The sequence below is a fragment of the Beta vulgaris genome, chromosome 8 (assembly GCF_026745355.1).
Source record: "Beta vulgaris subsp. vulgaris cultivar EL10 chromosome 8, EL10.2, whole genome shotgun sequence".
In the NCBI taxonomy this organism is placed as follows: Eukaryota; Viridiplantae; Streptophyta; class Magnoliopsida; order Caryophyllales; family Amaranthaceae; genus Beta; species Beta vulgaris.
Window position 1 is genome coordinate 1,389,050 of NC_079209.1, and position 14,145 is coordinate 1,403,194.

General features: G+C 33.7%; 1 protein-coding gene across 2 annotated transcripts; it reads right to left on the reverse strand.

The window, feature by feature from the left end:
- Positions 1-2,720: 2,720 nt before the first annotated feature.
- Positions 2,721-9,222, reverse strand: LOC104900543 (protein TRANSPORT INHIBITOR RESPONSE 1). Of its 2 annotated transcripts, XM_010687977.4 has the most exons (4): positions 7,878-9,219; positions 5,885-6,377; positions 4,251-5,024; positions 2,721-3,401 (listed from the first exon to the last, which is right to left on the reverse strand). In XM_010687977.4, the coding sequence occupies exons 1-3, from the start codon at positions 8,378-8,380 to the stop codon at positions 4,269-4,271; spliced, it is 1,752 nt and encodes a 583-aa protein (XP_010686279.1). In that variant the 5' UTR covers positions 8,381-9,219; the 3' UTR covers positions 2,721-3,401; positions 4,251-4,268. The 2 variants fall into 2 exon arrangements, with proteins under 2 accessions (XP_010686279.1, XP_057247036.1); XM_057391053.1 differs by lacking the exon at positions 2,721-3,401 and having other exon boundaries at positions 4,250-5,024; positions 7,878-9,222.
- Positions 9,223-14,145: the final 4,923 nt, after the last annotated feature.

Consider the following 14,145-nt stretch of genomic DNA (forward strand, 5'->3'; position numbering starts at 1 on the left):
ATGTCGAAAGAACAACTTAATCAAAAGTTTAAGTTAATGATTGAAGCTTCAAGATTGGTTTTATATTCTATCACGCCCCCTCACATGAGAGTATATATAATGGATTTGAAGTGTTGATGCAACATAAGTCCCTTAATCCCTTATACCCAATGCTCAATGTTCCATTTTGAAAAGGAGAGGTGAATGAGATTTGCACTTAGTGACTTTCTTATCACGTTGGCGCCAATACCATGTCAGAAAACCAACTCAACGAAAAGCTTAAAGGCCCGTTTGGTATTACTGTGGTTTTTTGTTTTTGGTTTTTTGATTTTCAAAGTCATGATATATGTTCTATAATGAATAAAAAATTAGTCAAATTTATTGGGAACATGATGATTTTGAAAACTGACAACTGAAAGTGAAAACCATTTTTTCTGGTTTTCAATTTTTGGTTTTTAGTTTTCAAAAAAACAGCAAACTGAAAACAAAAAACGATGACGAACATTGCCTAAGTTAATGGTTAGAGCTTTAGAATTGGTTTTATATTCTATCAATTTATAGCTCAAATTTTTTGTACTGTCAAATTGTGAATAGTTCATTGTTGACATTAATCAATTTGAGAATTATGTGCACATTATTGCCATGTAATTCAATCCTCAATAGCTGACAGATTAATTGAAGTACCAATTCATACTCTCTCGTGGCATGTAATACTCCCTTCTTTTGCGATATATTAGCTTTTATATTCTTTATTTTGTAGTTAGTTAGCCACCTTTGTGTAAGATTGTCTTGTACAATAAGATCTCTATCATTGATAATACTTAATAGATGTTAAGACATAAAAGCAAAAAAAGTTGGTAACTTTATCTTGTAAGGGTGATTTTCTACTAGTGACTATATCTAGCGTTACTTAGGCTTTCCTTGTAGGTTTTTAGTATGGAATGTGAAACTTGTTGACACTATTACCTCCATTTCTTACTCAAATCCATCAAGGGGGGTTCCTCATTGAACCTTTTGTAGATAAAAAAAACAAATATTAAGTTTTTTTCTTCTTGAAATTAGTGTAAAAAAATAGTATAATAAAAGGATTTTATCGTCATACTATTATAAAAATTACTAATGGAATTATATTTCCGTTTTTCATAAGAGTATTATGATGTATCTGTATAAAATTCGATGTACATGGTAAAATTTGAAAAGTGAAGGAGCGTTTGGTGAAAATAAAATCAGCTAGAGGCATTTGGTAAAAATAAAATCACCTAGAGACATTTGGTGAAAAAATCGTATTTATTTATTATTTCGGGGCTTTATAACATGGAATATTTGAGAGGAAGATGAAAGACTGTTCACTTTTGTTCATCATAAATGTTTTAAGATAAATTTATACATATTCCTTCTGGCTTTTATTGCAATTGGAGTATGAGTGTATGACACATTAGTTTAGGAGAGAAGCAAGATATAGAGAGATAAAAATAAAAATAACAAGAAGATCACATTTATCAAGAGACATCAAGCGATAATATATTCCCAAAAATGTCTATTTTGCAAGTAATATGCAAGTTCCTATATAAAGAAAGAAGTATGTTTTTTGCGGAAATTTTAACGCTATTCTATGAAGATAGTTACGCTTGTCGTATCTTATAAGGTTTGATGAATCCTCGATGACTCCAAGTTAGAAATGCTAATAAGAATCAAGACCTAGTTGATTGGATGCCTTCCTTCCACCTTTATGACAAAGGATCGATTCTTGTCAGATTGCCCCTTGTAAAGTGGGATCCCCAATTCCCTCCTCCTCCAACTTATGCAAGTTGCAGCTTCCTATGAGGCTATGAGCTATCGTTGTGTCCGAAAGCCCAATTGGATTGGCCTGCAACGTGGTCCGAGGTGGTAGAATGTATGCTATCCAGAAGTTGCTGCATTGGGCTTTATGCAAGAGAAAATTCTTTAGTGAGATTAGAATCATTGGAAAAAGTTTGTATTGAAGAGCTTGCATGAAGTCGAACCTTTACTTTGTAGAAGTTGGCCACAAATTACTCGAATTAATCACAAACTTGAGCCTGGGCTAGAGAGTGAGATGTGTCAAATGATATAAGAGTGATGCATTGAAGAAAAGGTGTATCTCAGATTCTATGGTTTTGTATGCTTAACATTTAACAAAGTGTACAACAGAACTTTCGAGAGGTCTTTCGTTCAACTCGACCATACACCGGCTTGAAACAAACAGATAGCATAATGTGGCGAAATTCTATGCTCATTTGCTGGCCACTCTTGCTCTTCCTTGGCTAGTGTTAGCTTACTTACGGCTTATAGAGCACACGACTTGTTCTTCGCGTGTCTTCATTAGATTCTGTTTCAAGAGGACGCGGCTTAATGATCTGGTGGTGCAGGACTCGTTCGAGTATATGTATCCACGAGATACTCCTTGGATCGTGTGCTTCTCCATCAACTTCTTTATGTCGATTGGGCTTCGAGGAATAACAGATACCTAGAGAGCATACTGGAAGAACAATGAGTAATACTTCAACAGCAGAAACAAGTGTTACTAATTTTTCTTCATTGGACATTTGAAAACATGGCAATTCCTCATCTTGCTTCACCAATATTGATTAGCTAATGGAGATTTCAATAATACTGTCAATTCTTGTCACTATGTTGTGATTCAATGTTTAAACCTATTGATCCATTTGGGCCTTGTTAAAGTAATTGATTAATTGCATAATCTCCCTATCAACAGGTACATATTTATCAAAAGTAATTTTACAAGAAATTACTCATTTTACAAGAAATTTTGTGTACACTAGTTCATATCAGCTTAAGAAAATGCAGCATAGCTAAGCCAGCACATTAGTACTACTAAAATCTAATACATCACAAGATAAACTGTTTACAACCAGCTACATGTTTATGAATGGAACTCGGGTACAATTCACTGAATTTTTTCACAAATTTTCAACTACATTATTACAATATTACAACATTCCCAGCATAAATCCTGTTGTTGGCGAACTCTCAGAAGGTTGCAGACAATGATCGAATGCATCTGAAAAGCATTATCTTTCATAATCTCTTGTCCCACGTCTCCTGGTTTGGATGCCATTCTTTTCTCTTACATTCCCCTGGATAGTAGATACCCATATGTGATACTTAGACATCCATCTATGTCATGACTCACTTAAATACTTCAGATCTGACCAGAAAACAGATCACGTCCACCAACCATTGGATCCTTACCCTTCACTGATCCTTGTCCTGGAGTACAATCAACACAGGTTGCAGCTGCTACCATGTTTTACTTACACACGACTTGGCGATGGCAGGGAGCCATTACGCAGCAGAACATGCTGGGTTTTTCACTAGTTATTCTCTTGTGTGAAACAACGACATGGTATTCGAAATTATGCAGCCATCTTCTAAATTTCATCCTGCAACTTACAACCAATCTGATTAATCATATGAAAGTGCAATTTGTATATGAAAGAAAACATTCAGAACCAAAAAAAAACATTCGCCAGACTTGTGCACATCTCATCTTATACCACAAAATCAGTAAAATATCTAGTTATCAATCATTGAAGCAATGAAGACAGATTCTGGGATTGAAACAGAAAAAAATCATTCCAACTTTAGAAGGAATAAGGCTCCATTTGGTTGGACTAAAAAACATTTTTAATGGTAAATATTATCCATAAAAAGAACATTTCGAAAGGAGAACACAATTGCAGACTATGTTTGCTTTCATTTGTTCCTTGCACGAAAAGTTGGAGAAAACAAAAGATTGGAAATTAAAGGGGGAGGAAGGAAGGAGAACGCGAGAAAAGGTAAAGTAGAGGGAGAAAAAAATGTGGCATTCCTTTCTTTAAGAAGGAAAAATGTTTGGTGAAGCACAGGGAGAAAAATGTGGCATTCCTTAAAGAAGAAAAATATTTTCTACACTTGGGAGAACTATTTTCCACCATTTGAAAACTACTCCCATCCTTTGTAGACCAAATAAAGGGTTTAGGAGAACCACTTTTCTTGGAGAACATTTTTCACCAACAATATGAGTACAACTTTAAATATTCAAATGATTTTCAAATAAAACCATATCATTTTTCAGGGGGTAAGATCAAAAGTTCCCATGTGACAAACATACTATATATAGTGCAGTTGTATATCTAGCTAGGTCACACAATCACATAATAAGAAACCTTCATAATTCTCAGAACTTCTGTGGTGTGATAATTTTAACCATGCAATCACAATGTTTAGACAGTAACGAGATGAAAATTTACCAAGCAACTGCATCGGTCTCAAAGCGTGAGAACAAAAGGAGGAGCATCTTTTCTGGGTCCCGCAACAGTGCGATAGACATAAACTTTATTAGCATGACAGTCATCAGTATCCTCATCCTTTATAACCTCAACATTCAACCTAGGCATTTCCTTTGCCAACTGCCTACAAGCACTCATTGTAACATTGCAAGCGGACATCCAAAGCGACCTCATCGATTCATATCTCTCCAACCCTGAGAGAAGAGCAAAATTTCCAAAGGGACAATCCCTTATTTCCAACCGCCTCAGCTTAGGACAACCAGAAAGAACAGATTTCATGGCCAGGTCACTACTTCCAGCAAAAGCCACGGAAAGTGTCTCCAAGTTTTTGGCATATTTCCCAATATATTCAAATGTTGAATCAGTCAATAACCCGGAAACTGCAAGTCTTCTGAGCTTCTTACAAGATTTTACCACCGAACCAAAAGCCTCGTCCATTGGTTCATTGGTTAAGTGGTCAGGTTGACCTGGATTCATTATGCAGAGGCGGAAATGAGTAAAATCAGGGCAGTTTTGTACAATAGTCGCTACAGCAGCATTTGTCATCTCGCGACAAAAGTAGAGGACATAGTGGAGTTTAGGGCAACCATAGGACACTGCAACAAAACCAGTCTCTGTAACCCCGTGGACTATATCAGCATCAAATGGGCTAGCAGGGAATACCCGAAGTTCTTCAAGCAAAGGACAGCTGGATCCAACAGCTTCCAGACCTTTATCACCAACAGTGTCGAGCACCTAAATCAAAAGGATAGCCAAATTAGAACCCAGATAACATGCAGCAAAGAGTAAACCTTCTGAATATTTACTTCAATCGAGAAAACTAGAAAAGCATAACATTAGGTAAGAGTCAATACATCTTGTATATATAATCTTATGGGACCATGAACATAGAAATGGACATCTGTTAGAAGTTCACATTCTTCTGCTATCACAGAATCTTGTGAGAAGATGGATCTGATAATGGAAGGGACACATAACTTACTAGCAAGCAAGCTAAAATTTTAGATGAGTTTACAGGCTCCAGTTCGACAGAAATGAGGACATAACCTCAGTTCTGATCTAGAACACCTACATCAATGAGGAATAGAAATTTAGAGATACTTTAGTTCCGGTGCACACTATATACCATAGACCCTCAAAGAAATTGATGCTAAAAATGCTTTTAGCCTATGAAGCACAAAAACCTCTAGGAAATGAGGTTTACCCCTTTCCAACTCCGAAACCCTGGCCACTTTTGTTTAGATGATGCCCACAAATGACCGAGACCCAAGATTTTCCCATTTCATAGACATTTCTGTCGCTGAAACCCCTACCATTTTCATGTTGTATAGATTTTAGCTTCAATCTATTGCATTTTGCTTGAAAGGCTAAATAAATTAGCCGCTCTTACTCACTATAATGAAACACTCTTCATGTTTAAATCTGGCAACTCTAGAGACCAAAACATGGACTCGATATAGCAAGTATACATCTCTTCACAGATCACAGTAATGCATGATCTTAACATGGGAATACAGCCAATCATTTATAAGTCGAATCATCAATGAAGCAAATAATTATTGCACATCACGTTGGAAAAGGTAATAGATGCCTACCCAAAGACGTCGAAGATTTGGACAGTGACCAAGAAGCTGAGCAAGTTCATCACATTGCAGAGCTGCATCGCTCAAATTCAAAAAAGTTAGCCCAGAGCAAGCAGGATAGAGAACAGGCAGATGTAGTGAATTGGCTTCCCATAAACCAGAGATGGTTTGAAGATTGTGATAGTTGTTAAACACGTTTTCAAGACTAGCATACTGGGAAGGCTGGAGCTCCTGTGAAAAGGAACCTGTTCCTAACTGTGTCAGCCTAGGAGCATGGATGAGCAGCCTCTGTAATTGATCCAGGTTCACATTTTTGTTCACCTTCAAGACTCTCAGAGATTTGCACCTAGCTACAAGTCTATCAAGGGAAGAAAAGCTGACTTCTGACTGAAGATTGGAAAAGTTTAGAATCTCCAATGACGTGAAGTTTTCAGGAAAGCAACTCAACCAGCTGCCACTGCGATCATCAATTCCATTTTCCTGAATGTCGAGCTCAACTAAGTTTCTGGCAAAACAAACAAACAATGTTAGGATTGAAATAATCAAAATGAAGTCATCTCTTCTAGATGTCATGTGGAATCATAAAAAGAAAGCTGAACACTTAAGTTGCAAAAATCTTTAAGTAGATCAAGAATGGAATATAAAGCGTGAAACTCTGAAAGCCCAGCACATCAGTAACCCGCCATTGAACTACAAAGTCAAACATTGACATCAACTCTGAGTAGAAGAATTTTTAAGATATAGCCTCCCTTAAGCTTAAAGGACGACAAAATAAAATCAGAAATACAAACTAGCTATGAAAGAAAGTCAATGATCATTTGGGGAAGACACGAGGCATGTCCAATTATGTTGGATACATCACTTATCCACAACAAACCTTCAAGCCTAGTTCGATAATTTCTCTGTTTCTTTTTAGTGGTTACCTGTTTGTCTTCTTCTTTTAACGTTCTCGAATGCAGACACCTTGACAATATCAATATCTCTAATTGCGTGTTGATAAAAATTATTAGAGTCTATTATTTTAAATATACACATTTGAAATAAATCTAAAATCTCACATGAAAATGTTTTGATATCTATATTAATTATATCGCTAACTATTGGTCATTGGAGCATTGGCAAAGGTGAAATGAACCTACAAAGGACATGAAAGACACATATCACTTGCATCAACACTAAATCTAGAGCTCAAATTAGTAATCTTTAAGTTATTACTAGGTAGAAATATAACAAATAGACTCAAAAATAGTTTACTAGCTACAAAATAAATAAAAAGGAACTTTATTCTGAAAACTATACCCTTTTTTTTCTTTGTTTTTCTGTTGGGGTGGGGGTGAAGGAGAGGGTAAGGAAGAAAGCAATGCCTCCATACCTCCATGGCCTTATAACATGTGGTTTTAATTGCACTAACAAACGATATTTATGAAGAAAATGACATTTAAAGCGACAACTAATAATCACTAATTAAGGCAAATGTCATATCAACCAAGGCAGGGAAAAAGAATTGAAAATGATCCAAAACATCTTTAGCTCACCAATAATGTCAGTCTGTTTCTATCACAATATAAATGAAAGCAAAAAAAGGAACAATCAATCCCTTTCCACTATGATCTCAACTTCATACCACATACTCCACATTTGCAATTCCAGAAACAAGTAAAGCTTGTATTTTTCCTTTGAACATACATGAAATAAGATACCAATAATACATAATCAAATGAATATTTGCTAAAAAGATGAAAATTTTCATTTATACATTCACAAAGTAAGTTCAATTGAATACTAATTACTACATTAAGACCCAAATACCCAGATCTCTAATTTTTCACTCATTTGGACTATAACCATAAACAGAAATTGAAATCAACCCACATCAAATGCAATCATTATATTCCAAACCAACCCAAATAACATCAAAATGCAAGCAAAAAGAGTTAAAAGGGAATTCTTTTTTTTCCCAAATTTAAAATAAATAATATAATTAGAAAAAAAAAAAAAAACATACTTGCAATGAGTGGCAACAGCAGCAAGGCCATCAGTACTGAACCCATCACAGCTGAGAAGAGAAATCCTCTTAAAATTAGGGAAATTCATAGCCAAAAACTCCAAACTCTCATCACTAACACTCATCCTTTTTAACCTAAGTTCTTCCAAAAAAGGGTAAGCTTTAGCAAAGCAAAGAAGCCAAGTATGAATATCAGCCCCCCAATTTTCAGGCACCAAATTAAAATCTGAAAATCTGGGTTTTCCTTTTAAGATAACACTCCTAATTTTTGGGAATCTTCTAGCAACAATTTCAGGTGTTACAGAATAACAATTCCCAATAAAAACATGGGTTCTACTCCATCTTTCAGCATTATACCAATCTTTGCAAACTAATGAAACTGAGCTTCTATCTTTGTGAGATTCCAAAAAGCCTATAACTTTTTCCAACACTTCATCTGGGAATGAAGAGATCTTTCTCAAATTTTCTGGGTTTGATGAATTTTTGCACTTTTTTGAACCCATCTCTTAACAATTCTTCAAAAAAAAAAATCACCCAGAAAAAAAAAAGAACCCCCACACACCCTAAAACTAAAACAATAAATGGAAAATCATGAAGAAAAATTTCTCAAAAAAACACCCAAGTGGATAAATTTTCAATGAGAAAACAAATAAAGTGAGGAGAGAGAAAAGGCTAATAATAGGAAAAGGGAAAAATGCCCATAACTATATGAAAAAAGAAAAGAAATTATATGAAATATAAGAAAAAGGTATGGACCTACATAGAGGAGGAAGAAGCAGTAGTTGTACCTAGCGCACTAAGTGCTTTGTACTTGGGCGTTGAAAAAATACTAAAGAAAATTATAAATTATGATACATCATGTAGTAAATTTTAAAAAAATTATTAGTAGCTCAAGTGTATGAAAAACAAATACAAATTTGGAGTGTTTATTGAAGCAAAAACATCCAAATTTGAGCATAAAAATAAGATATATGTAAAGAAGATGGAGAATAATGAAGTTTTGGTAATGGAGATTTAAAAAGGGATGTAGAAAAGGAGAGAGAAAGAGAGTTAATATATATAGGAAAAAGGAAAGCAATGAAGAAGGTGGTGATTGGTGATTAGTGAATGGTGAAGGAAGAGAGAGAAAGCAAGAAGGTTAATGGAAGCTGAGATCTGCCATGGCAGAATCAATCTATCTGTGAAATTAAGAATTTAGAAATATGAAATTAAGTTTATGTTAAAGAAGAGTTTTTTTTTGCTTTTAATTGAATCTTTGAAGCATCCCAAGAGGCCAAAGAAACAAAACCAAAAGGTATGGGGCTGATTGTGGATGTGATTGTTATTTTCTTACTCCTCTCCTATTGGTGATTTGGCGTATAATAGCAAAAAAGCTAGTAACCATTTGAATAAAACTAACCTTTTGATGTTGTGATGGAGTTATGGATGTGCTATTTTAGCCTAGTTCAATGGTCATATGATTCATTTGGGTTGACATTATTTATTGAAAATATTTTCCGTCCAACTAAATCGATGTTCATTTTGAAAATTAATGGAGTAATAAAACCTGTATATTGTTTTTTCTGGTTTTGATAGTGGTACTTGTTCGTTTTCGAAAAAATTAAAGCAACATATAAAATCCGATAATAAACAACTTTTCTGTTGGTAATGTTTAAACATGCAACATATACTTCCTTTTTTTAAAAAATACTTGTTGGCTAGATACCCAATTTAAGGAAGATGTTAGAGAAGGTAAATGAAAAAGTTTAGTAAACAATAATCTAAGTATCGATAAGAAAGAACATCTAACGTCTCAAGGCGTGACTTATAATCTTTAATGACCATCAAAAGGGGGTTAGGACATGCCACAATGAGACTTTGGCACCAATTTTTGCTAAGATGGTTACTATTCTCGCTTCTTGGCTAGGTAAAATTGAGAACTATACCACGGATGATTGGATGGTCGTTAATTACCTAGGTTGTGTTAAAAGATAAATCATTTATACACTTGGATCAAATTCTAAAACAGGGTAGTTTTAAAGGTAAGTAGGTCGATCCCGAAAAGGAGGGGGGTGCAATTGGTCCTAACTAAGTTGAGATGGTCTGGCCTTCTTGCCAGAAAGGACAATCGAACAGGGAAAGCAGTAAGTAACTAAAACTAAGTTAAATTATGCAAAAGTAATTAAAATAATTTCAATAATAAAGCAAGGACTAGGGATCAGGATTGTCCTAGCACGCCATAACTTATAATAAACACATATAAATAAGTTTAAAGATGCAACCAAAATAGTTGACTAAAAAGAAGGGGTCTCTTAGAATATACTTCCTACCCGTGTGACTAGCACAAACTTCACTCATATATCAAGACTTCAAACGGTTTAAGGCTCTCGCTGACCAGCGCAACTGCATGTGTTGCTTCTTAACTCAAAATTAGCACCTCCATCTAAAACTAAGTTAATAATTTATTGTTACAAAAGGTCTCTATATATATACATGAGAATCAACGTTCAACATATTAAACTTCTCCTACATAAAGCGAGTAAACATTAACGTACCCAATAATTAGAAGGGCAGATGTGTTGATATAATTGACTTATCAAATAATAGAAGTTGATGCATTATCTTGAGTCTAGCTAACCTAATTAACAATCACAAAGACATACAAAGATCATTACATATACAAGGTTTCATTATTTTCTTTTTGAAAGATACAAGGTTTCATTATTGATTTATGAACATGCTAGGGTTGTAGCCTTCTATATTATAAATACAAGATAAAAGTACAATTATAAACACCAATGAACATGTAGTAACAAATACTTCAAACTATCATAAAATTGGGAATTGGGCAAAGGAAATCAAAAAGAATTCTTACAAATAAGGATTTTGAAGGCGAAAATCTATCTTATCCTCCAAGAGTGCAAGATCGAGTTCAACCCAAAAGTACTATCTATATTAATATATTAAAAGGCGTCCTTGAGTAAAGAACGATTCCACAGTGGCCTTCACTTGGAGTATTTCATGCTATGTAATCCACATACACTAAAAAAAATAGAAAATGCATTATGTAAGATTCGATCCCGAGAACACAAGCATATATAATAATGTCTTAACCACTAAACCAAGTAATACTTGATATTATTATTTCAAAGTAAAATATTAATAAATGAAAGATAAATACTCAGGGCATAGCCTGGACATCAAAACTAGTTCCTTAAGGGCCCGTTCGGTATTATTGTGGTCTGTTTTTTGGTTTTTTGATTTTCAAAGTCATATGATATATGTTCTATAATGAATAAATAATTAGTCAAATTTATTGGAAATGTGATGACTTTGGGAGCTGACAACTAAAGTTTTTGGTTTTTAGTTTTCAAAAAAACTGAAAACTGAAAAGAAAAAACGATAACGAACGGCCCCTTGACTAACAAAGTGTTTAAGGATGATTAAAGTGCTAATTAAATGGCCTAATGTATGGTGTTAGTCCCCTGTCCCCAAAGTTGCTTTCTCACTAATAACAAAGTTTGGCTTAAATAGGGAGGGGGGAAAGTAGGGCAAACAAGAAGTAGCTTCTTAAAATAAAAGAAGGTTGGTTCCGAGCGCACGGTCGTCCCGTGCTTTGGACTGTGCTTGCTTGTTCTCTCCCTTGTTGATAAGATTTGCCGAACTTGTCGTGGCCTTGAAGCAATATAGATTTATGCATGCTTCGATCATTTCATATTCACGTTACACAAGGGTGGATCGCCTGAATGCCTTGATTTATGTGGATGAATTGGTGAATTATTCGGGTAATGATACAACAACTACTTTTAAGGCATATCTCGGTACAAGTTTACATAATAAGAAGGTCCTTGGTATTCAGCTGCAATTCATGCAATACATGATAAAATGTGCGTATGTGATGTTATTGTTCCATAAAATTTCAAGTAATTCTGATCATATTAATATATGTATTTTATATCATATATATGAAATTGATATTATATAGGGAGAATTCAGATGATCATGATTGTACAATGCTAACATAATCATATATATATACTCTCTTCGTCTTTTAAGATCTTCCTACTTAAATCAAGCACAGAGGAGAGAGTACATGTGTGAAATTAAAGTGAGTCATTTATGTTTATTTAAATATGAGAAATAATGTGGTTGAGAGTGTAAAATGATGTGGGTCTAACAAGTGGAGTAAAGTGAGCCATCTTCCTTCAGCCCTTCGTCCAATGCAAGATAACTTCTTGATCTCCCCCCTCCCCATACCGTGAGAAAGATTAAAAAAAAAAAAAAACAGAGGAAGTATTCTTTTATTATACTTCCGTATCTGAGTTAAAGTAAAAGAATGGAAAGAAACCCATCCGAGTTAGATGGAAAAATCATTAAAGATTTGGTTTTTGTTTACCATATCAAGCATTATCCCCGGCAACGGCGCCAAAATTTGAAAGGCTTATCGCGTACCTAACAAAAATAACCTAACTATTCCTCCTAACTAATGTAGTCGGGCAAGTAAGGATCGAATCCCAAGAGACTAACTGATTCAAAGTAGTTAAATTGACTCTAATTAATACTAAGCAAGTGATCCAAATAAGTGATGATGAGCTAATCTAAGTGACTAAAGCAAATGAAATTATCAAGAATGAATCAAAGACTAAAGACATCTAGGTTTAAGTATCCCCACTAATACGAATTAATGCCACAAACAATCCCTTTTCCCTTAATTAACTAATAGATAACTCATAGGATGGATGCGCCCTAATAGTACTAAGGATTTCTTTCGATCAATCAATAGCTTCCCTAACAATGCAATCATGCCTATTTTCATGGAGTCATGCAAATTAAGGACTTTAGACATAGCATCCTAACATCCTAATAAATTCCATCAACTACTTTCGTGATGATTTCCTTTATCTTAAATTAGGGTTCTAGATTCGATTAAGACTCAACTTTCGTTGCAAAAATAATCACATTCAATATATACTATTTCTAGTCATATATTGATAATTAAAACCAACCCTAAAATAAATGAATCATAAATCAATCAAAGTTTGGGAATTGGGAATTAAATAAGCATCAATCCATATTAGGGTTCAACCTAACCCTAAAATAGAAAACTACTCACACATGATGATTGAATAAACAAAATAAATATTAAAAGAAAGCATGATTAACAATAATAATAAATAGAATAGGAAGAGAAAATAATACTTGAATTAATTGATGAAATTGCAAACTTGAATGTCGAAAACAAAGTCTTGAGGAAAATAATGGAGAATGGCGTGATAAACGTGGAGAAGGAAAAAAAACAAAACCAAAACTCACGTTATCTCCCTAAAAAGAATCCTGATCTATCTTTTAATACAATTTACAAAAGGTGAAATTACTTTGTCTTTGTTTTTGGTTTAATTTTTTTAAAATTCTAAACATTGTTGAAAATTGATTCAATATTTTTACGAATATCTATAGTTAGTTATTTTTTGTTAGTCAAAGTCTTACTTTGTTAGAGATATTTTAGGAGTCAACAACTAGTTAGTGCATGTTTTACTTAGTGGCCTAAGTTAGTGGGATAATTTCTTATGGGTCATTTTTATTTCCTTCACTATTTAAGTTGTTTTGCATTTCATTTCTAATTAATGAAAGTAACCTGTCGTACTACTTTTGTTTATTTGCTTTTACTACAATACTTAAGTATTATGGGGGAGTAAGCTAAGAAAAGATCTTATTACAACTAAGTAATAAAAAATTATTTAGATTTATAATTTTTTTATAGACTTTTTTAAAGGGCCGAACTTTGATGACTAGTACAAGGCCTTCATATGATACGGGAACTGATATCAACATATTAAATTTCGTATTATTAAATAAATAAATACATTCATCATGATTAAAATTGCGTATTAGTGAACTTGAAACTCAAAAGCATTGCAAAAATAAATCATGGAAGAAGTATTGGTAAATTGTAATATAGTTTTGTAACATAAATTTATAATCAATTTTTGTAGGGCAACGATTTTCTTTTTCTTGAACATTAATGGGCAGTGATATAAAATACTCTATTTTTCTATTTTTACTTGCAATGTTGGACTTTTACATGATTCACGCACTTATTTTGATTAGAAGTTTGTGAATAATATACAATATAAATTTCAGCATGTACTACTAAAATATTGTTGAATTTATCACAATATACATTTATAATATTTCAACTTTTTATAATTTTTATTGTTAAAAAGTTTCGAAAATCGAGAAAATATGCATTGATAGTATTAGGAATACATTAGAATTATAATTAATTGAC